The 20915-nt window shown below is 52.2% G+C and overlaps 10 protein-coding genes across 10 annotated transcripts; 6 read left to right on the forward strand and 4 right to left on the reverse strand.

Annotated features, from left to right (window-relative positions):
* Positions 1 to 292: 292 nt before the first annotated feature.
* On the forward strand, positions 293 to 4206 carry A1O3_10342 (uncharacterized protein; the record flags this gene model as incomplete). The annotated part of the gene is made up of 2 exons (XM_007740432.1): positions 293 to 352; positions 397 to 4206. 2 exons carry the CDS (start codon positions 293 to 295, stop codon positions 4204 to 4206), a joined length of 3870 nt encoding a protein of 1289 aa, XP_007738622.1.
* A 747-nt stretch (positions 4207 to 4953) lies between these two features.
* A1O3_10343 (uncharacterized protein) lies at positions 4954 to 5172 on the reverse strand (the record flags this gene model as incomplete). The annotated part of the gene is made up of 1 exon (XM_007740433.1): positions 4954 to 5172. One exon carries the CDS (start codon positions 5170 to 5172, stop codon positions 4954 to 4956), a length of 219 nt encoding a protein of 72 aa, XP_007738623.1.
* Positions 5173 to 5184: 12 nt separating this feature from the next.
* Positions 5185 to 6587, reverse strand: A1O3_10344 (pyruvate dehydrogenase kinase; the record flags this gene model as incomplete). Its single annotated transcript, XM_007740434.1, has 3 exons — positions 5185 to 5248; positions 5302 to 6406; positions 6473 to 6587. 3 exons carry the CDS (start codon positions 6585 to 6587, stop codon positions 5185 to 5187), a joined length of 1284 nt encoding a protein of 427 aa, XP_007738624.1.
* A 1872-nt stretch (positions 6588 to 8459) lies between these two features.
* A1O3_10345 (uncharacterized protein) lies at positions 8460 to 9547 on the forward strand (the record flags this gene model as incomplete). Its single annotated transcript, XM_007740435.1, has 3 exons — positions 8460 to 8746; positions 8772 to 8950; positions 9009 to 9547. 3 exons carry the CDS (start codon positions 8460 to 8462, stop codon positions 9545 to 9547), a joined length of 1005 nt encoding a protein of 334 aa, XP_007738625.1.
* An 812-nt stretch (positions 9548 to 10359) lies between these two features.
* On the reverse strand, positions 10360 to 11098 carry A1O3_10346 (uncharacterized protein; the record flags this gene model as incomplete). Its single annotated transcript, XM_007740436.1, has 2 exons — positions 10360 to 10823; positions 10951 to 11098. 2 exons carry the CDS (start codon positions 11096 to 11098, stop codon positions 10360 to 10362), a joined length of 612 nt encoding a protein of 203 aa, XP_007738626.1.
* An 891-nt stretch (positions 11099 to 11989) lies between these two features.
* On the forward strand, positions 11990 to 13042 carry A1O3_10347 (uncharacterized protein; the record flags this gene model as incomplete). The annotated part of the gene is made up of 1 exon (XM_007740437.1): positions 11990 to 13042. One exon carries the CDS (start codon positions 11990 to 11992, stop codon positions 13040 to 13042), a length of 1053 nt encoding a protein of 350 aa, XP_007738627.1.
* A 1047-nt stretch (positions 13043 to 14089) lies between these two features.
* On the forward strand, positions 14090 to 14872 carry A1O3_10348 (uncharacterized protein; the record flags this gene model as incomplete). The annotated part of the gene is made up of 1 exon (XM_007740438.1): positions 14090 to 14872. One exon carries the CDS (start codon positions 14090 to 14092, stop codon positions 14870 to 14872), a length of 783 nt encoding a protein of 260 aa, XP_007738628.1.
* A 1777-nt stretch (positions 14873 to 16649) lies between these two features.
* On the reverse strand, positions 16650 to 17453 carry A1O3_10349 (uncharacterized protein; the record flags this gene model as incomplete). Its single annotated transcript, XM_007740439.1, has 1 exon — positions 16650 to 17453. One exon carries the CDS (start codon positions 17451 to 17453, stop codon positions 16650 to 16652), a length of 804 nt encoding a protein of 267 aa, XP_007738629.1.
* A 534-nt stretch (positions 17454 to 17987) lies between these two features.
* A1O3_10350 (uncharacterized protein) lies at positions 17988 to 18338 on the forward strand (the record flags this gene model as incomplete). The annotated part of the gene is made up of 2 exons (XM_007740440.1): positions 17988 to 18077; positions 18150 to 18338. The coding sequence occupies 2 exons, from the start codon at positions 17988 to 17990 to the stop codon at positions 18336 to 18338; spliced, it is 279 nt and encodes a 92-aa protein (XP_007738630.1).
* Positions 18339 to 19027: 689 nt separating this feature from the next.
* On the forward strand, positions 19028 to 20537 carry A1O3_10351 (S-(hydroxymethyl)glutathione dehydrogenase; the record flags this gene model as incomplete). Its single annotated transcript, XM_007740441.1, has 8 exons — positions 19028 to 19051; positions 19107 to 19121; positions 19174 to 19288; positions 19334 to 19475; positions 19521 to 20085; positions 20139 to 20181; positions 20235 to 20375; positions 20425 to 20537. The coding sequence occupies 8 exons, from the start codon at positions 19028 to 19030 to the stop codon at positions 20535 to 20537; spliced, it is 1158 nt and encodes a 385-aa protein (XP_007738631.1).
* Positions 20538 to 20915: the final 378 nt, after the last annotated feature.

A 20915-nucleotide genomic window follows, 5' to 3' on the forward strand; every position in this document is an offset into this window, starting at 1 on the left:
ATCGGCTAAGATGGCTCTACATTCGGTAGCTCGGCTGTGAGCCACTCGAACACACAGCTAGGGATCTATAAACGGCTCCCATGAGGATTCGGGCAGTGTGGTCGGTGGTGCTGATACCACTACTGCCAGCAGAGCAGCCTTGCACGTGACGAGGCTGACCTTGTAGAAAGGCGGTGAAGAATATTTATTCTGCCGGATCAAAAATACTTCCTACCCGCACTCGACTTTTGTAGACTGGTTGAGTTGTATAGCCGAGTCACTCACAGCGCACCAAGCCGTTGCAGCTGTCAAGATGTCACTGGAGGAGAAGTTGGCAAAGATAAAGTCACCTAACCTTCAGAGTCAACAACATGTATGTTTTCCCGATGGCCGAGTCTACTGTTCTAACTATTCCAGACCGCGGTCGTTTTGTCCTCGATCGAGGAAACTCTCCGCGAACAGAAAACGAAATTCACCGCCACTGCATATTTTGCTGCCCTCCTTGCTCTCCTCAAACAGTGTTCCGCGGCGGATGGAAACGGCAGCGACAATGAGGTCGTGGTGTCCAGCATCTACCTCCTCGATATCGTTACTTCCTACGTCCCTCCGAGCCTCCTGCGGTCGCAGTTTAGCACTATTTTATCGCTCATCGCGCCCTATCTGGAGACTTCGTCGAGCAATGCACCTCTAATACGCTCTGCCATTGGGTGTCTTGAGTCTTTACTGATTGCCCAGGACTCAGCAGCATGGAGTCTGCCGCAAAATCAAACAAGTCCCCGACAGGCAATTATGGCGCTCCTCGCCTTGACTATTGACGCGAGACCAAAGATAAGGAAACGGGCGCAGACAGGGTTGACAAACATCTTGAAAAACCCTCCACCAGGTCCTGCAATCGACCATCCAGCCGCCGAGCTCTGCGCAGTGGCATCTCAGAATAATCTGAAAACTGCGGTTGATACAGTGACTCGAGCTCGGCGCCACAAAGGAAGACCGGATGAAAGTCACGAACCGGCCGTGATTCATGCCCTTCAACTCACAAAGACCGTTGCTTTGGCATCAGGTGGATGGCCCAGTAAAAAGATCGAATCACTTTGCGAACTCTTGCTGTCTATATCGCGCTCAAGGAACGACTATCTGGTCATGAGTGCGTTCGAAGTTTTCGAGGTGATATTCGAATCAATGCAAGATGAAGTTGCGTCCTCCAAGCTACCGCGGCTTCTTGAGGCGATCGTCGAATTGAAACCTGCCCAGAACGACTCACAGCTTCTACCTCCCTGGATAGCCATATTGTCACGGGGATATGGCACAGCAGCAGTTGTCGCGCCTGAGGATACCTTTGTAGGGCTGCCCGAGCTTTTCGACTTGGTAGCATCCTTCCTGACAAGTCCATCCCACAATATCAGAGTCTCAGCATCGGAATGCCTCATTTCATTTTTTGCCAATTGCATTCCGGATAGCGTCATCGCAGAACCATCGATATATGATGAGAAATTGCTCGAAAAGATCTCGGTCAAGGCTCTTGGCCTTCTGGCAGTCAAATATCAGACTGCTTGGATGGAGGTGTTCAAAACTCTTTCCGCCCTTTTTGACGCTCTTCGGTGGCGAGGCGATCCGTTTTTGCTTGGTATCGTCAAAGCAATTGGCGAACTCAGAAGCAACGATGGTTTCCAGGGCAAGCAAGAAGCAGATGAGGTCCTTGGACATGCAATTCGCAATCTCGGACCTGGTGCGGTCTTGAGCGTGCTTCCCCTTAACCTGATCAAACCACGGCCCGGTCACCCTGGACGGGCTTGGCTCCTTCCGCTCTTGCGAGACTATGTGTCCAACACGAATCTGGGGCACTTCAAATCCGAGTTGGTTCCTCTGAGCGAAGCTATGTATCAACGCGTCATTGATCATGGCAACGCCGCGAAGACAATGGACATCAAAGTCTATGAGACTGTTGTTCAACAAGTTTGGGCTACTCTACCGGGCTATTGCGATCTGCCGTTGGACTTGGTAACGGCCTTCGATCAGTCCTTTGCCGAACTTGTCTCGAACTTGCTCTACAAGCAGACAGAATTGCGTGTGAACCTCTGCCGGGGGCTACAAAACTTGGTCGAGTCAAACCAGGCACTCCTGGCTTCAGACCTTCCTGACGAGGTCCTGTCGCTGGAACGACGGATCCAACGAGCAGATGCAGAGAAGAATATTCAGCATCTGGCTCAATTCGCCAACAATCTTCTGGCGGTGTTATTCAACGTCTATAGTCAGACACTACCTCAGTCCCGAGCGTACATACTACAATGCATCAACAGCTACCTCAGCATTACTCCGGAGAAGGACTTGGTGGAGACATTTCAGAGAGTATCATCAATGTTAACGGAGGCTTTACCGAAGGCAAATCAACCGCCACCAAAGAAAGAACAGAACCAATCTTCCGCCAGCAAACTTCCTCCGACCTCTCACACTTTACTTGATCTTGTCATAGCGCTCTCTGTCCACCTGCCTCGATCAGTATTTGCTGACTTGTTCTCTATCTCCTCAAACATCCTCACCAATCCAGCAATCCTAAAGTCAGATCCACAGCTGATTAAGAAAGCCTACAAGCTGATTCCTAGGCTAGCCACTTCGAAGACAGGGGTAGAGGCACTTACATCTCGAAGTCAGGAATTGCAACAATTAATCCTCCGAACTTCAGAGACCACACCAGTTCCTGCGCGCAGAGATCGCGTTGTCGCGGTGCAGACGCTGATCTCCTTCCTTCCACCAACAGACCTGCACTTTATTCCCAGCATCCTAAGTGAAGTGGTGCTGGCATGTAAAGACACCAACGAAAAGGCCCGAAGCGCAGGCTTTGAGCTCCTAATCGCCGTCACAAACAAGATTTCCGATCCATCAAACCCACCGGGCACGGTGATTCGAAACAGTTTGGTGCCGCACATGGCGGATGACTCGCCCGACGCGCCTGCTAATCTCGAGGAGGTCTTCACGATGGTTAGTGCTGGACTCGCAGGGGTGGCTCCGCACATGGTTGCCGCCAGTGTCATCGCGCTCAGTCGGTTACTTTTCGAATATCACAGCCAACTGGCTGATAAGACAAAAGAAGAACTCGTCGACACAGTCACCATGTTCCTGCAATCTAACAATCGCGAGATTGTACGGGCGGTGCTCGGGTTTGTCAAAGTGATGGTGGTAGTTCTCCCTACCGAAATGTTGGAACCGAGGATGCCTTCCATAGTGCCCGGTCTCATGGTGTGGAGTAAAGAGAACAAAGGCCGCTTGAGAGCCAAAGTTAAGGGGATCTTGGATCGCTGCTTGAGGCGCTTCGATGGCTCCAAGCTTGAAAGCTGGGTCGGTGGCGATGATCGGAAGATGGTGGCGAATATTCGCAAACGACGAGAGCGTGCCAGGCGCAAGCGGAATGGCACAGAAGCAGATGAAGATGATGAGGATGCAGAGCAACCTGCCACCAAGAGATACGACAATGAATTCGATGAGGCGGTCTACGGTTCAGAAGACGACGACTCGGAGAATGAAGGTGCGGACAATTCCGAATCCGATGGCGACGATACTATGTCTGGTGTCTCATTCAAGGACTCTGGCGCGAAGAGACGCAACGAGCAATACATTCGACAAGAGGACGAGGATGACGAGCCGCTTGATCTGCTGGACCCAGGGAGCCTGGCGAGCATCTCCACGAGAAGGCTTGGCCGGTTGCGGAACACAAGGAAAACGAAAGCCAAGGTCAACGAGGACGGCAAGCTGATTTTCGGCGGGCAGGATGATGAAGCAGCAGACGGAGATGTCGACATGTCCATATCGGGATCTGCTGGACATGGACAAGACAGCTCCATCAACGCGTACCTTGACGCCGTGTCGGGCGCAGATGCTGTCCGGCGCGGCCAGAAGGGCAGACTCAAGGTCAAATCCGGCATGCAGAAGAAATCTCGGCAAGAATCTAGAGATAGAGACCGGGACGATGACGGAATGGATCTTGACGTCGACGAGGCAAGAGAGGTCGCCCGACGGATCATGCAGGGCACAGCATCGGCCAGTCCCAAGTCTGCCGGGGGAGTGGCGGGTAAAAAGAATGATGCCAAACACCAACGACGTGGATTGGGCGTGGAAAAAAATCGGGATCAGCACCCGGCTCAGAAGGGCAAGTTCCGTGGGGGGAGCGGTGTCGCGAAACGTGGCAAAGGCCCAAACGTGCGATTTGCATCGAGACGAGGTGGAAGGCGGTAAAAGACGTATAGGATCAGATGAGGCCCTGTTTCTCCCTCAGCAAGGAGGAGTTCTGGGACGTCAAGAAACAAAAACAAACAGCATGCGTATGACAAGAGATGATGATTGGGTTCGATCCCATCAAGGGTGTGAACGACAAAAAGGTGTCTACTACTAGTAGGCAGGCAAACGAGGTTTCATTTTAAGATTCCAGTCCAATCTTTCTCCTAACGTTTTGTCGTCCATGGATGGGGTATTATCATAAGTCACAGACGACCAGACCATGTTCTTTTGGCCGGATTGATCGGACATGAAATACTATTGAAATAATATGGATTGGCCTGCCCCCTTCTTGATGGTTTGAGTTTGATATTAAGAGCGTACATGTAGATACACGTATGGCTGGGCTATACGTACTAGCACTAGTACCGTATGTGTATGTATGTACCCAGTCTGGTCGTTGAGGCGGTATAGTATAGTATCTTTGGACAGGCAAGTTCCGATTGTACTCCGTACAGGACAATGCACAAACGTGGTCGTGGTCGAAACCGAGACCGAAACCGAAATTACACTTGGGGTGGACGCTGGATCCAACTCGGGCACTTTTCTGATAGAAATGAAAATGGTTCCCTTGCTTTGATCCTGTCGACACTATTCGTTTCCCTCACAGGACTTCAAAACATGTTTTCTTTTCAGCTCTTCCCGTTTTGTGTGTCAAGAGTTACCCTAGATAGATACATGATATGGTTATGGTCGAAGGCTACATCCTCACTCTAGCCATTCACTCGCACCGCCGGGTTGGACGACATTCGGCTCTTCGTTAATCATACTTTCGGCGTCGCCGACCTGTTTGCGTTCCGATACCTCGCGGTTTCGTAACCGTGAATGCGCCGCGGCCACGCGTCCACTGTTGAAGCTCATATCCGCGACTGAGCCTCTGGTGCTATTGCTCAACGTCAATCCTTGGGGCCCGCTGCCTCCCCTCATGACTGCTGATTGTTATTGCAGAGGTTCGGAAGACGAGGAAAGTCGGTTGAGGTGGAGATACACATCTGTTCCGTATCTGTGGTCATGTTAGCCGTGGACTCAACACAGTGCGAGGAGACAAGTATGTACCCTTCCATCGAAATCAACTTCAAATCTCCTCCAAAGTAACGTGCGTATAGGCGTGATATGGGTAATCCGTAGCCGAAGCCAGCCATCGGCGCCTTGAAGTCACTGGCATTGAAGCCAGGATCAAGTTCTGGTGTGGTGTCGACTGTAGTGTACATGTATGTCCATACAAGAGGGATGGCAGATCTCGGGATGCCACCTCCTTCATCGCTGATTTTGATGGTGATGTCTTCTTTTCCCTCGGCAACAATTACTTTGGTCACGGGGAATTCCTCCTTTTCCGCGCCGTGGGTTTCGACCACCGCTCGAAGAGAGTTCTTCAAAGTCTCAAAGAGCATGTGGGATAAATGGCCTGGCACGTACATGAATGTCAAGTTAGGCGGACAGAACAATTGGACTTTGGGGGCGTCGAACAAGCCATAATGGTCTTCGCACACGAATCGGGCGTTTTCGATGGCTTCTTCGGCAAGTTCCTTCACGTTTGTCTTAGTGCATATTATGCCCACGTAGTGGGGGTGTCTGTGGATGCTTTGCTCCGTCAGGGCAATATGTTGCCCGATGAGCATACGAATGCCGATACGCGACATGTAGAAACGGTCGAGGAAAGACTGGATGGATGAATCAATCTGCATGCGCTGTTGTTTGCGTTTCCATTCGTTGATGCCTTGGGCCACAGTGGTCACGACTGGATCGTGCCTCCTCTTAATGACCTCGAGCATGCGGGAGAACTTTCGGTTGTACTCTGCAAGAACCGGAGGCCATTCTTTGCCATCATCCAAGGGGGCAAAGTATCGACGGGTGTTCAGTCCAGCTCTGCTGTTTCCATTGCCATTGTGATCTGATCTGAGACTAGGATTTCGAGTAGCGGAAGCGAGTTTGTTGGCGGCCTTCTTGGGAGGGCCGAGGAGGCGTTTCCGGGTTTCCGAATCCAGCTCTGGTCGCGGCAGGGTTGTGATCTCTTCGAAGGACTGAGCGTACCAGTCCCTCACCTTTTTGATGGAGGTCATCTCGTTGAGCCCATCCGGCAACTTGCCCAACTCTTCTACGCGGTGGGCGAGTCGCACTGGAAGCTCTTCGGAAAGAAACTGAGAGGCGCGGAACAGAGTGCCTAGAAGGAGCGCCGTTAGCGAGGAGTCCAGCGAACACCATGTCCTGGACCGAATCGTCGACTCACCAGTCGAGGGTTTCTCTCCAAACTGTACCATCTGGCGCAGACTGACCCCAGTAGGCGGAAAGCTGGCATAATGAGAGATGGTCTGCATCAGCTTCTCAGACGGCCGCCACGACATCTTCATTGAGATTGAGGGGGTCAGGCCTTGCGGCCTGGGTCACTGGGGAGGAACAATTCGAGCGACAGGGTCTGGAAAGATCGATGGAGCAACGTGGTGGCTCGAAATTCGATCCAACAATGAATTGGGTGGTTGTCCGATGTCCGCCGAGTCTCGAATCCAATGTACTTTGTGTTGCCAGTTGCCGAGGCAGGGAATGACGCAGGTCTGGCGGTGCGCGGGCGGAGGGCGGAGGGTGTTTATCGTCTGAAGTAATGATGATGATGCTTGAAGCTGAGCAAGCTGGCTACGGCTGAAGAATAGAGGACACGTGCTCGGTGCTCGGCCGCTTGAAGAAATCAAGGCTGAGACTGCGAGGTCGAGGTTGGGCGGGCGCAGGCGACGATGTTGAGCAAAGACTCAGACTCGGAGATGCAGGTGACTCAACGCAGGCAAAGGCAAAGGCAGAGAGTGCGGGCAGCCTAAGCTTAGCCTTAGCCTCCTAAGCCCCAGTACCGAGGAGTCAGTAATACAGCAAGCGTTCTCTCTCTAGGTACCTACCACCTACCTAATTATTATCACTGTACTCCGTACCTACGGACTCTCTATACGGAGTACATACGCCAGCATTCTTTGGCCTAGAGAGCGAGTGCTCTCTGCTCAGTGTTCTCTCCTCTCTGCTCTCTATCCCATCCCTCCGTCCCTTCGTCCCTTTCCTCTGCTGCGCCGGCGCTCTTTCGGCTGTGGGGAGACGCCCACTTGCTGTCCCTGTTGGCACACGATTGCGGAGGGCTAAGGAGGCTTCATGGGCTTGATTGGGTCTCGGCCACAAGGGCAAGGGATTCTCTCCACCAAGCCATCAATTGCGACTAGACCTGTAGTTGCTCCGTCGGTGCGAAGAGCCTGACAGTACGGAGTATGGATCCTCCGTAACATGCCCTGAGAGTCTCGTGCCCTCGATCCCTGTTTGGCATTGGCATGTCCGCCCTTAAGTCTTACTCGTAAGGTCTCCTTCAAGTTGATCATCGTGCTACCCCCATAATCACTCGCCATTCCCGAGGCCCTTCGCCCACTGTGAAGCTCAACCAGACCTCATAGCACCATATAAGGCCATTATGTTCGGATGCCCCACGGCTGCTGAGTCGCCCCAGGCGCGAATATGTTCCGGCTAAGGCTCCAGTATAATCCCACTACCTTTCCGAGCTCTTCTGCCATCGGAATTTTTCGGCTGAGGCTGAGACCTGTGCTTTCTGCTCCAAGTCATGCCGCTCGAAGGAAGGGGGGACATTGTCCTCGTATCAGGGGGTGTTCGTCCTTGTTTCTCTTCAAGGCTATATCATTTGGGTGTATCTGATCCTTCTATCGACATTGTGATTCTTCGGGTCTCCTAGTGCCGCTTGGTGGAGGTTGATGTGTACTTGTCTCGTTAGCAGCTGACACGGCTGGGGGTGAGTGATGGAGCATCTCAAGAACAAAGGCTATGCACTGCCCTGACTGTTGAAGCCCTCTTTCTTGATGAGAGTGTTGCTTTGCGACAGATCATACCGTCCTGGTCTCCTTCCTGACATGCCCGTTCCGACGGTTGTCTGCCCTCTACAACGCGGGTGAAAGCATCAGCTGGATGGATGTGGTCTGAATGATGAAGAAGCGAACAAAGATCACTGCCGCAGAATGACGTGAAGATGTTGGTAGGTTGTTCACTGCAAGGTTTGCAACATGCGAGTAGCGCAGCCTCCCGGATGGTCGCGCCGAGTATCTTGTCGCAGATTATGCCGTCGACGACGTCTTCACTGCCGCACATATTGACAATACCTTTCCCTCAGCTTTGGAACAACATCTTCATTCGCTTCTCACCCTCTAGATGTCTGTAAGTGAGACCGGAGTTCATACGGCATGGCATTCAATCCCGAGTATCAGACTCGCATTGGCGACGGTATGGTTGTTCGTTTCAGACACCCATTTTATCGTCGGGCGGGCCATCGGATCCAAGACGTCCTTGATGATTTCAACCTGCCTCGTGTCTGCTACAAGATTGTAGCGAGTACCTACGTGTTGTTCATGGTATGGGGCTTCTATTTGATCTTGCCACTTCCGGGACACTGGAGCCCCAAAGCACAGCCCGATGCCTCGGCCATCTCTCAGGATCCCACCAAGGAAGTACAAGTCGGAAGTCCCAAATTGTTTTCTATCTCTAACCTCGAATAGCTACTTTGAGATCTTCACGGTCGCCGCTGCATGCCGCTTCCATGCACCCGATCTATACGTCCCTGCAGAAAACGCAATTCAGAACAATGGCAATTCATCCTGTGCTACGTGCCAGGATTTTCCGCAAGCCATATCTAAAGGCAACTCCAACGCTTCCGGCATACTTCATTGGGTAAAAGGTAAGCCACATCTGGGAATAGAACGCCCCGTCTCACACGTACTGACGAAGCTGTCAAGGATGTCATTATCGTTGGGACTCGACTGGCAAAATCTGCATAGATTTCAGGCGCTTCGATGCGATTGTTTTCGTGGGAAACGTCAGCCTGGAACCGATTTACAATGCTGTCAGCGCTCTGCTCCGACAAAACCTGGTCAAGGGATCGTTGGCAAACTGGGACGTGCCTGACGAGAATCAATTTACCGAGCCGCTCTGCTCCAACCACTTCCTCGCCTCCAACCGAACAAGTGCCCACGATGCCCTCAGCATGTGGAACATGACCGGCTATGGGTGCTCCCTGGAGGGGCCGCAGTCCGCAGACGAAACTGGCCGTCACTCAGGTCATGATGGTCCCCAACTAGCTGATTTGGCTGGAACACAATCGAAGTTTGGTCTGATCGTGATAGAGGCACCTCAGAGTGTGATTGGTGTCGAGGCTTGCAACGTTTCCGAAGTTGTCCTTGACTATCCCCCGACAAGATGGAGCTGTGGGCTCTGGGGGTCCTCTCCGGAACGGAACGAACCATTCGTTGAACCATTGGAACAATGTATTGACTAGAGACGGTCCTCCTGGAAATACAAGGCTGGCCCATTTCATTTCCAGCCCGTTCCCCCAGAGACAGGTAGTGTGCAGGCAGTATGTGATGAACATGAGGATGGGGATGAGGACGGGGATGAGGATGGTGATGAGGATGGTGATGAGGATGGTGATGAGGATGGTGATGAGGATGGTGATGAGGATGGTGGTGAAGATCATGATCTCAAATCTCAAATCTTAAATATCTTATTCCTCGAGTTCTTTACCTTGTCGTGATATCCTATGAATTCCCCAAATACGTGCCATGCCCCATACTCCTTGGGGGCTGCGTCATCTGGAGCACACAAACCATTACCTTGGACCTTAAACCTAGCCTAACGAGATCGCATCTCCAGTCGAGCATTGTAACATGTTGGGGCAAGCGGAATGCTATATTTACAGTTGCTATGCTATCCTGATAGATATTCAGCATGCGGCAACGGATCGACCCCAATCTTTGCGAACCGATCAATCAACCACCGAGATCCCAGAGCATTTCACAATATTCTGCAATATTCTGCTCTGGAACCCGTCTACCGCCGCACCTCTGATGTGATGGGGCCAACCTTCCAAGTGGCCATGAACGTCTGAGACTCGATCATTCTCCACTGTGGGCGAATGACTCTCGAGAGATGTAATAAGCGTAGTAGCCACCACACTTTCCACAGAGTCTCGCAGGCTCCGCCTGGCTTGAAGCTGAACCTCACTTTATGAATAGGCGCCCTTGTCAGGCTTATTGTATTGCTTTTGAACCAACCCTCCCCCCAACCCTTCCAAAATCATCCCTCTTGGGTCTAAAACAGCACCTCTCCGCTCCCCTCAATCTCGCCGCCCCAGAGCTGTCCAATCTTCCGAGCTCTGATCTTGTCCTTGCGCTTCTTCTCCAGCTCGATTGCGCGATGCAATCGAAAGACTTCTTCAACGTCGCCCAGCTCGTACCCCGGCGGCGGGTCATCGTCCCTGTCAAGGTCCACCTCGCCCAGTAACAACACATTCTCACCTCGGACTAGGTACGTGCCGCGAGGGATATCGCAGTACATGTTGCGCGGGAGGGTAGAAGTACTCAGAGAGGTATTGGCGGATAAAGTGGGTGCGTCTTTCGAGGCTGTCGCGGAGAGGGCATCCGTGCTGGTGCTGCCGGGGATGCTGACAAAGTAGCGTTCGCGTGTTTCAGTCAGGACGAGATTCGCGAATTGGTCCCAGGAGCGTAGGATGCCGAAGATCTTGCGTCCATCGCGCAGGACGAGAAGGAGTTTTTCTAAAAAACAAAACACAAATATCAGACCTGAGCTTCTCTTTTAAAAACAACCTCTGACTTGTTCCACTTTCACCCATTACGAATGGTGAAAGGGTGACTTGGTGTATGCCACAGGGGAGAAACATACTATCGGTCAAATCCAGAAGCTGCGCCGCGGTGGTGAACATCTGTGGCGGTAGCTGAGGCGGGCCCTGTGACGGGACGCCTGGCAAGACGGCATTTGGCTGTCTCTGCGGGGAGGAGGGAGGAGGGTCGTTGAGACTAAGGTTTTCCATCCTGCTGGCGATGGAACGGGGGACTCTTGCAGTACGGGAAATTGTTATCGGTGCGGCACGATGACAGCGGAGGAAGGTCGATTCGGTACGGTCTCAACCATCGCAGCCAGCCAGGAAGACGGAGCGCATTTGGTTGTACGGGAGCAGGGAAAGCCACTTGGGTGTTAACAGAGTGACGAGCGTGGGTTGGAAAGGCTTCGATTGAGTCTTGGAGCAGAGAAGTGGATATAAGCGCCAACCGCGCGGCTGCCGCGTCAATATTGTACCGCCATTGGTCTTCATTTCTTGAACAAGACACGCGACCGCCGATTTCAGGACATTCTCGTAGGAGGAATATTGCAATTACATCAGCTCAGCCAAGAGATAAGCACTCGAGACCTCATCTAACAGGCGTCAAGAGTAACAAAACCCCATGTACTTGGACTCAGTCAGCTATATGGCGGATCCGCGGATCCTGAACAGCCGCGAGCCTCGTCTCGGGAGTATGGGCTGCCGTCGGAAAATCGTCTCTCCGGCGTTCCGCCCCCACAATCTCTGCCTCCGAGTTCCCACTTCTATCGAGACTGTTGTACCTTGGTATGGAACTACACTATTAAACGACTCCTGGGTGTGGTTCAGACCATCCAGCTCGGGACAAAGACGGCGCTGTCTGGCGATATTCAGAGAGATAATTGGACAGACCGCATATAATTAAACAATCAGGACAATGATCGGTCACCACTCACTCGCTTTAGCGCTCAGTTCAATAGTTCTACTACTGGTTTGTGCCAGACGATTGCCAATAAATACAGCTGGCCCCTGGGTTCATGTGAGTATCCGTCCACAAACATCCAGAATCCTTCTTTCAGTCAGGATCCCACGGAGATCTTGGCACTTCAATAGATCCCGACAATGTCGTTGTCCAGCCTCAAACATCTGCTCGATCAGAAGTTCCACCCACCTCAACCCGCAACAGAATCGTTTGCTGGCAGGACCATTCTGTTGACCGGTGCAACCAGCGGTCTTGGTCTTGAAGCCGCTAAGAAACTCGCTGGCCTCAATGTTTCCAGGCTCATCATCACCGCGCGAAGCGAAGACAAAGGTCAGGCTGCAAAGAAGGAGATTGAAAAGTGCTTGCAGGACGCCGCCACTTCATCGACAGAGATCGTTCCAATGGTCCTCGACATGAGCAGCTTTGCCGGAGTGCGACAGTTTGTCGATAATCTCAAGTCACAAGTCCAGAGCCTGGATGGTGCGATCCTCAATGCAGGAACGATACAGGTGAAATACGTCCAGAGTTCTGACGGCTGGGAGGAGACTCTCCAAGTCAACGCTCTCAGCACATTTCTCCTCGGCGGGTTGTTGCTGCCTCTGTTGATTGCTGCCGCGGAGAAAGGCAAGAAGGACTACAAACCTCATTTGACATTCATATCTTCCGGTTTAGTGTGGAATACCCCGCCGGAGCAGATCAAGGTCTTCATAGAAAGTGAAACACCGCTTGAGGATCTCAGTGCACGGCAAAACTTCCCGCCTGGAGCATTTGGCGGGAGCACTCAGTACGGCAGATCCAAACTTGTGTTGGAGTATGCGGTGCGCCACCTGGCTGCCATACCTTCGATAAAAGGCACCGATGGCCAGCCGAAGGTCATCATCAACACTACTTGCCCCGGAATGTGCAAAAGTGATCTCGGCCGACAGATGGTTACCAACTTCGTGATAAGGATCATCAGCGCGGTTCTCTTCGCCCTAGTCGCGAGAACCGCTGCACAGGGAGCAAACACGTATACCACGGCGCTCGTACAGGGCGTCGACACACATGGAGAGATGTGGAAGGACGATCGAATTTATGAGCCAGGTCCAATCTACACCACTGAGGAAGGTCGGAAGTTTGGTGATAGGGTCTGGAGTGAGGTGCTGCGAGTGATGGTCAAGGCAGATCCCAGTATCAAGCTGTTCATGGGTTGAAGATTAAGCTTTTCCTCTTCGGGGCGCCGCGGTAGTATGCCTGTTCCTGCCAGTGATTTTGAGAATCTCGAATCTTTACTGTTCTTCTTGATCTGTGTGCGATGGTCTCAGTAAATACCACCCAGCAAGATAGGCAGCTAGGTGGAAGATTGAGTTACCCGAGACGGAGCCATGTCGGACAACAGGAGACACTAATCCAACGTGGAGCCCGGCCGATTTTCGTCCAAGGCTACCAATAAGGGCGATGCTCACCTTGAGATGGCGACACTCAACTCGCCTCCTCGATGTATTCTTCCTGGCCACGTTTTCCGGGGGTCAACTTTCAGGTGTTATGCCGTGTTCTCTATGGGCCGTACACCCAAGAGATCTGCCGGCTCCATTGTATCAGTCGTCGCTGGCGTAGAAACTCACATGGTCATTTGCGGACACCGCTTGAACGGCCGGCTTGCACCAATCAACTCGGGCCATCGGCAATGCAAGCTGGATGTGCTGGCAACATCTGACAGGTGCGTGATTTGTGGCGGGGAGTAGTAGCTCCTGTAAGTCACCAAATTCCCATGATCCGCTCCGGCTCTGGCCCTTTGGATCTGCACCTGTCGACCTTTGGCCTTCCACAACGCCGATTCGAGAAGCGCTGCGACAAACTGCATCTGGAGCGGGAATCTGAAATCCACCTCCCGGAAGATCGTGTTCACGGTCGTCGTGTCTGGGTGTTTGTGTGCGCAGGAAGCGTCTGCGTCTGCTGGAACAAGCAGCAAACCCCGCATATCGCCCATTCTGGGCCTTATCGATAGCGTGATGCTCAACCTCGATCTTTGCACGAGGGTATGATGAGAGGTAAGTCAACACCGGCCTCTGCTGCCCCAGAGCGCTGGGCCGCATGATGGAGTCTGATGCGAGTGTAGACAGGGCAAACAGAATACTAGATAGTCCCCATTCATACGTTCCGGTGCCTCCTATGAGCGGGAAACTCGACCCCGTCAGCAAACTCGCAGCGCAAAGCAACTGATCCAGTCAGTCTTGGGCGAAGAAATTCACACCGGCCTGATGTACTCAAGAACCGCTGTGGTCAAACCGCAGCGAGCGGTGCAGGTCGTAACGGAGGACGACGCGGTGTCAATGGCCTCAACCACCACCACAGATGCAGTGCCACCACTCACGCGGGGTTCATCGACTGCATCCTCCTCGACATCCTCGGCCGACACAGATATGGCTAGCAGTATACTCGGGAAAGGATACATGCTCGAGTCACAAGATGGAGTCTTGTCGGTTCCGTTCCGGTATCAAGAGGATGCGGATCTGCTGTGTCCGTTCCAAATCCTGGACTGTGATCAAGTTTTCGCAGACATCATCCATTTCAAGATGCACGTCTTTTCGCACTTCCGAGGCCATGAATTACCAACCTTTGCCACTTGTTTCCTGTGTGACAACAAGTATGTCCAAGGGCCTGACGACGACCCGGCTCTGGCATGGAACAACATGCTGTCACACATGGTGCATGAACATTTCCGGACAGGTCAGCAGCTTGCAACGGTGAGGACTGACTTCGGCCTGATGAGGTGGATGTACAGCAGAAGAATCATCAGTGACCAGCAGTTCAAACGGACCCAAATGGTACCTCTTCCGATCCTCCTTCCTAGAGCCGCCCGAGGTCAAGGTTTGGAAGTGCCGCAAGCCCCTTCGGCACCACCTCCGCCCGCCATACTGACACACATGGCACAATCCGTCGGTTATCAGAACGAGGGCTTCACCATTAATGCAGGACGGAGGGCAGAGAGGCGTCGCCTTGACGCAACCCGAACCGTTGTTCGAGCTCGAAGTAATATTTGAGAATGTTTTCAAAATTGTAGGCTCAAGTTGAGCGTGGGACCTGAACCTGGCTTCAAGGGAGAGCAAACGCTGGTTGCGATAATGGGGCTCTCAAACAGCCTGCTGTATGAATTTGGTTTCCTCCTCGTCTGGCGTTCGGCGGCTTTTTGGGTGTCATGATTACACCAGAGGTGCTTTGATGCAATGACATGCGTTGAGCTCTGCGTTTGGACAATGAGTCGTGTGAGTCACCAACTGGTGCAGGCATGATGACAAACTGTCGGTTTGGATGACTTGGCGTTGCTCCATGAGTATGTAGCATGCGTGTATTGTGTATTCTGTTGGCAGGGGGTTGCTCCATCTTGCTTTGATCAATGCTGGCATCAAGGCTGTGTGGATGAGATCCTACCCCCAAAGCATTATTCTGGATGACGGCAGTACTCAAGTGCTTCTGGATCTGTATGGAGGTTGAGTGGGTGACCGCATCTCTGCTTTACGTGCACAGTCCCGTGTATATTGCCTTGCCAGGATTGAGGGTTGCCTTGCAACGCGCCTTGCAGCTTGTTAGACTCCCGTGCAGATAGCGGGAAGAAACTCCTAGCGTGGGTTGTCATCAGCGGACAACGTCCGCAGACCCAAGGAAAAGGTCAAGTGAACCCAGGATCAGAAGACGTCCCGGAAGCTGAGAAGTAGTCATCGTTTAAGTTTCCCCCATGCCCCCTGGTCGCCACCCAGGACGTGTCTGCTGTAGCCAATGAAACGTCACGAGGACAACAGCATCCCAAACGATGCATTTCCATGATCATATCGGCCCCTTACCCCTGCCGCGGCACAGCCACCATGAGCTTCGTGCGCGTATCATGTGTCCCCCATGTCTCATCCTCCTCCCGAGAATGCACAAGGGGCGAAAGTCGAACTTGTGCAGTTGTCTTGGAAACAGTACTGTGTACGGAATAATACAAGGCCATTGGTGCATACACTACGAATCGAAATCTTCAAGGAAGTATTTCCAACGTCTGCCTTGAGACCATTGGTCGTAAAGGCTCCGACTTTGCTTCTGATACAATAAACTGCGGCTGGCGACCGGCCTCCTTACTTGCCGTCATCGAAGGTGGTAACACCATCGGGCAATCTGTCTGCATTTCATTTTCCAAGAAGTCTAGAATAGTGCTCAGTAAGGAATAGCCTACAGACAGCCTTTCGAGAATGGACCCTGCCACTGTGTTGACCGCTGTTCCTGCTCCTGCAAATCATCGAAGAATGAAAGACGTTGTCACGAGGTGAGAGTAAAAATGTCGAGACAAATACCGATTCGCAGATGCTCTAAAAGGGGTCGCTGGACGTTAAGGGAAGGCCTCTGGGGTAAATGAAAAGCTTGGCCGGCTCGCAAGACAGAATGCTAGGTATGATGATCATTCATTGCCAGAACTCGCACAGGCAATTGACGGCGTCGTGGATGTGTGAAATTCTTCCAAGGTCCCGGCACTAGCCGTAGCTTGGTCATGAACTACAGTATTTATCCTGTGAGAATGACAAGTTTTAGTTTGAGAGCAAGACCACGCAATTAAGGACAGAAAAGATGTAGACAAAAAGGTCAGACAGCAGTTGGTACAATTTTACTTTCCACAAGGAGTTTCAGAACAGGTCTGTGTGAAAATGTGCTTCATCATGTGTAAAGAAGGGGAAATGGTGGAGTGCGTGTAACTGACCTCGTATTTATCAGGAAACCCGCATTTGATGCGATAGGATTTGCTGACTGATGAATCAGTCCATGGTAGGTCGCGACCATGTCACATCTTCAGCGGCCCAATTTATTTCCTTCTGGATTGTTGAAGAATCCCAGAAGGGACCGTTGACGGGGATCGAAGGGCGACGAACCTAAACCACCACGAGCACGATTAAGACCAACCAGGTGCTCACGGCTGTTCGCCACATGCACCATCATATGGTGTCCACTAAGAGCTGGTGGACACCCCGGTTCGTCGAATGCAGGGCCTGGGATGGAATCATTGGTAGGAGTGATGCTGGCCGGACGTTGGATAGTCAACTCTAGAAATGCAGTATTGCTCCAGGAAGGAAGGCGTTCCAGTGGTTGGGGGTACCTGCCAACCTCAACGTTGGGACCAAGACTCACACTTCCAGCAGGGAACTTGCGAAGCAACGACTGCCAAAGAGTGGAAAGAAACATCCCATGAGAGACGACCGCAACGCAATCTTGTGTCGGAGGATTAGTTGGGTTCAGTAGATCGTCTGTACTGGTGGCGAACAATGGGAAAATGAAATTGTCCAAGAATGCTTCAGCTCTGGTGGCCATAGACCCGAGGTCCTCCTTTGGCCGGAAATCTGGATCTGCTTGGCCCGGGACTGCATTGTCGAATGCCTGTTGCGCTCGCTTCGAGGCCCAGGGAACGAGTTCCAAAGAACCGAAATCCTGCTCTCTCAGAAGCTCTAGCCTCACCACTTCAGGCACTCTGTGTTGGTGCGCCCATTGGGCGACTTGGTTTCGCTGAAGCTCCTCAGCCGTCATATAGGCTCGTTGAAGATCGGAGGCATAGATATGCGTGAAGCGTAGTTGGCGATGAGCCGTAAGATGTTTGCCCATACGTTGGCATTGTAACACGCCATGATTAGTTAACCTCGAGTCAGATATTCCCGCAAGGAGCCCGGCAACATTGTGCTCTGTTTCGCCATGCCGAACCAAGAATAAATGCATGGAAAGGTCACAGCCGGAACATGGGGGTTCTGAGAAGGGCAAGGAGAACTCTTGTGGGAAAAGAAAGGAGGATGGATGCAGTGTGGGAGGGAAAACAGAAAACATCATGTTGGCCCTAAATTATTGACGGAAGGTCTGCCGACCGGTCAGGGCGCAGCCAGTGCGGACAGTTCAGATTTCTTTGGGCCCTGCCTGCGTCCTGTCAACCAGATCGCCATCAATTCTGATACAGCTATTTTTGACCCTCCGCCCATTCATTTGAACAGTAGCTCAGCTGCACGAGGGTCCTTTTGCGAGTCCGTTACACAGAGTTCATTCACCTCTTCACCAGTCTCCCAGCGGTCCTGTGTCTTTGAATTTACGGCGACTCTTTTGGCAAAATGGACGGAGGGTATGCATGTCTGTCCAACTTAGAGATCGAGGATGCTGACGTTACCTATCAGTCTCAATCTCGCAGAGCAAAGAGAGCTTTCGTCTCGGCTCGAAAAGAGGCAGATGAATGAGTTTATGACAGTAAGCCTTCTCGCCCGCGCAGCCACACCATCCCATGTCTAATGTTCTGGCTGACCTCTAATTTCATCTCAGACATTCACCGGCCTCGTCCAGACTTGCTTCGATGATTGCATCAACGATTTCACGTCTAAAGCGACAACTCCAAGAGAGCAAGGTTGTGTGTCAAAGTGTTTCGAGAAGCAGATGAAGGCTACTGAGCGACTTGGCGAACGATTTCAGGAGCAAAATGCAGCACTGCAGGCAGAGCAGTTTGGGAAATAGAGACGCCTTCGTCCTCAGTCGATGCTATGCTCGCAAAGCCACTGTACATTATCGGAAAAATACAATCCCCACGAATCCGGCTTTTGGAATGGACGGGGTAGAAGTCATATGGCGTTTACAGACTAGTCGATGGCTTCATTCATGCTATCTGGGTTGCATTGAGCTTTATATCACATGGGATTGGAAGCAACTTACATGTACCCGTACACAGGAACAGTCCATCTACCGCCGGCAAAATGATTCACCGCTCGCGTTATCTATGCAAAATCCCAGTCCAAACGTCCCACCTGATTCCTAACAGCGTAATTCAACGCCGTACTTCTAGAAGGGGAAATATTCTCCCGAGCGGAGCCAATGCTCTTGATAGACAGTTTTCGTGACCGTACCGAGTCGATGTTCGCGGGGCTCGTGGTAGATTGCTTGGGAGAAGGGGGTGGACGATGATGATGAACCGGAGGATGCTGGTACATCTCCTCTTTTGCCTGGCAAGGTTCACCTCCTCTTCAGCTCTTCCGCCTTCATAATCATTCTCCCAGCAATCCCCACATCTGCTCCCGTCTGAACAATACCCCACTTCGGCAAGGTGGTGGTTGTTTTTGGCTTCCTCAGAACTGTTGTTCATTCTTCCTACTCAATTGTTTCTCTTCTCCTATCATACTATTCTGCCTGCCGTCCTAACATTTCTCAAGATGCCCGCTGATACCGTTGGAAAGGTACGTTTGCATCCTGAAGGCCAGAGCTGAACAGAGACTGACAACCCTTTAACAGACCATCACCTGCAAGGTGCGGATCCGATATGTTGCGCCCAGTTCTGTTCCCATCTGACCCTGCGTAGGCGGCCGTCGCCTGGGAGGCCGGCAAAGACCTTTCGATCGAGGACGTCGAGGTTTTACCTCCAAGGGCTCACGAAGTCCGCATTGAAATATACTACACCGGCGTGTGTCACACTGGTGAGCTGAGCCAATCGGGATGACAACGGCAGATGCTGAACACAGAGATAGATGCCTACACGCTATCAGGCAAGGATCCGGAGGGGGCCTTCCCTGTTATCCTGGGACATGAGGGTGCTGGTGTGGTGGAATCTGTGGGAGAAGGCGTGACCAATGTCAAGCCTGGTGACCACGTCGTCGCTCTTTAGTACGTGGACTCCTGCAAACATGAGCACTTCGACTGACCTAGTAGCACTCCGGAGTGCAAAGAATGCAAGTTCTGCATCTCTGGCAAGACCAACTTGTGCGGGAAGATTCGGGCAACACAGGGCAGGGGTGTGATGCCAGACGGAACATCCCGATTCAAGGTCAAGGGTCAAGACATTCTGCACTTCATGGGCACATCTACCTTCTCCCAGTACACTGTTGTCGCTGATATCTCGGTTGTGGCCCTCACCGATAAGGCGCCCATGGACAAGACATGTCTGTTGGGTTGCGGAATCACCACCGGCTATGGAGCAGCTGTGATCACGGCCAACGTCGAGAAAGGTTCGAACGTGGCCGTATTTGGCGCAGGCTGCGTCGGTCTATCGGTCATCCAAGGCGCCGTCAAGAACGGAGCAGGTAGGATCATCGTCGTGGACGTGAACGACAAGAAGAAGCAATGGGCGGAGCAGTTCGGAGCCACTGAATTCGTCAACCCTACCAAGCTCAATGGCCAAAGCATCCAGGAGAAATTGGTCGAAATGACGGATGGCGGTCTAGACTACACCTTTGACTGCACGGGCAATGTGCAAGTCATGAGGGCTGCCCTGGAGGTATGCAAAGCCTGCTCATCCAGCAAAGACGCTTAGACTAACCTTGACATCAGGCTTGCCACAAGGGTTGGGGTCAATCCATCATCATTGGTGTCGGTTAGTATCGCCCTTACAAGGATCACGGTCACAATATGCTGACTCCAGAGCAGCCCCTGCCGGCGCTGAGATCTCCACGAGACCTTTCCAACTTGTCACTGGTCGTGTCTGGCGAGGTTGCGCCTTCGGTGGCGTCAAGGGTCGCACTCAGCTTCCAGGACTTGTGCAGGACTATCTCGATGGAAAGCTGAAAGGTTTGGAGCCCCGCCTGCGCTTTTGGAGTACCCGCTAACAAACTTCGAGTGGATGAATTCATCACGCATCGTCAGCAACTTGCGAAGATTAATGAGGCTTTCCACGACATGCATGCTGGAGACTGCATCCGCTGCGTGGTCGACATGCGAGCCGGGAATTGACTACGCTCGGGCCCCCCACCAACAGCGAGACTTTGAGAGAGCACTCTCCTCTGGAATTCAAGATGGGTTTCCTAGGTGGTAGAAAAGCAAATTGCTAGATGCAGATACTTTATCATCTCTGGTCTGAATGGATCCTTTTGAAACGCCGTTAGAGCAGGAGTTGTCTTCACCTCCTCCGCGTGCCTGTGACTCGCCTAAACGGGACTGACAACCCCTTTCAACCTGTATCGAAGGGTCTCCTTCACTCGGTCCATGATTGCCTCCACTACCGGTGTTGAGGCGGCTGCTCATAATCCGGAATTAAACTTCATGCCATATAAATGTCGTTGGCTTTACCCATGATTTAGCCGAAGCGAAGGTCAGGCGTGTCAGTGAAAC

The sequence above is a fragment of the Capronia epimyces genome (assembly GCF_000585565.1).
Source record: "Capronia epimyces CBS 606.96 chromosome Unknown aczIQ-supercont1.11, whole genome shotgun sequence".
Lineage (NCBI taxonomy): Eukaryota > Fungi > Ascomycota > Eurotiomycetes > Chaetothyriales > Herpotrichiellaceae > Capronia > Capronia epimyces.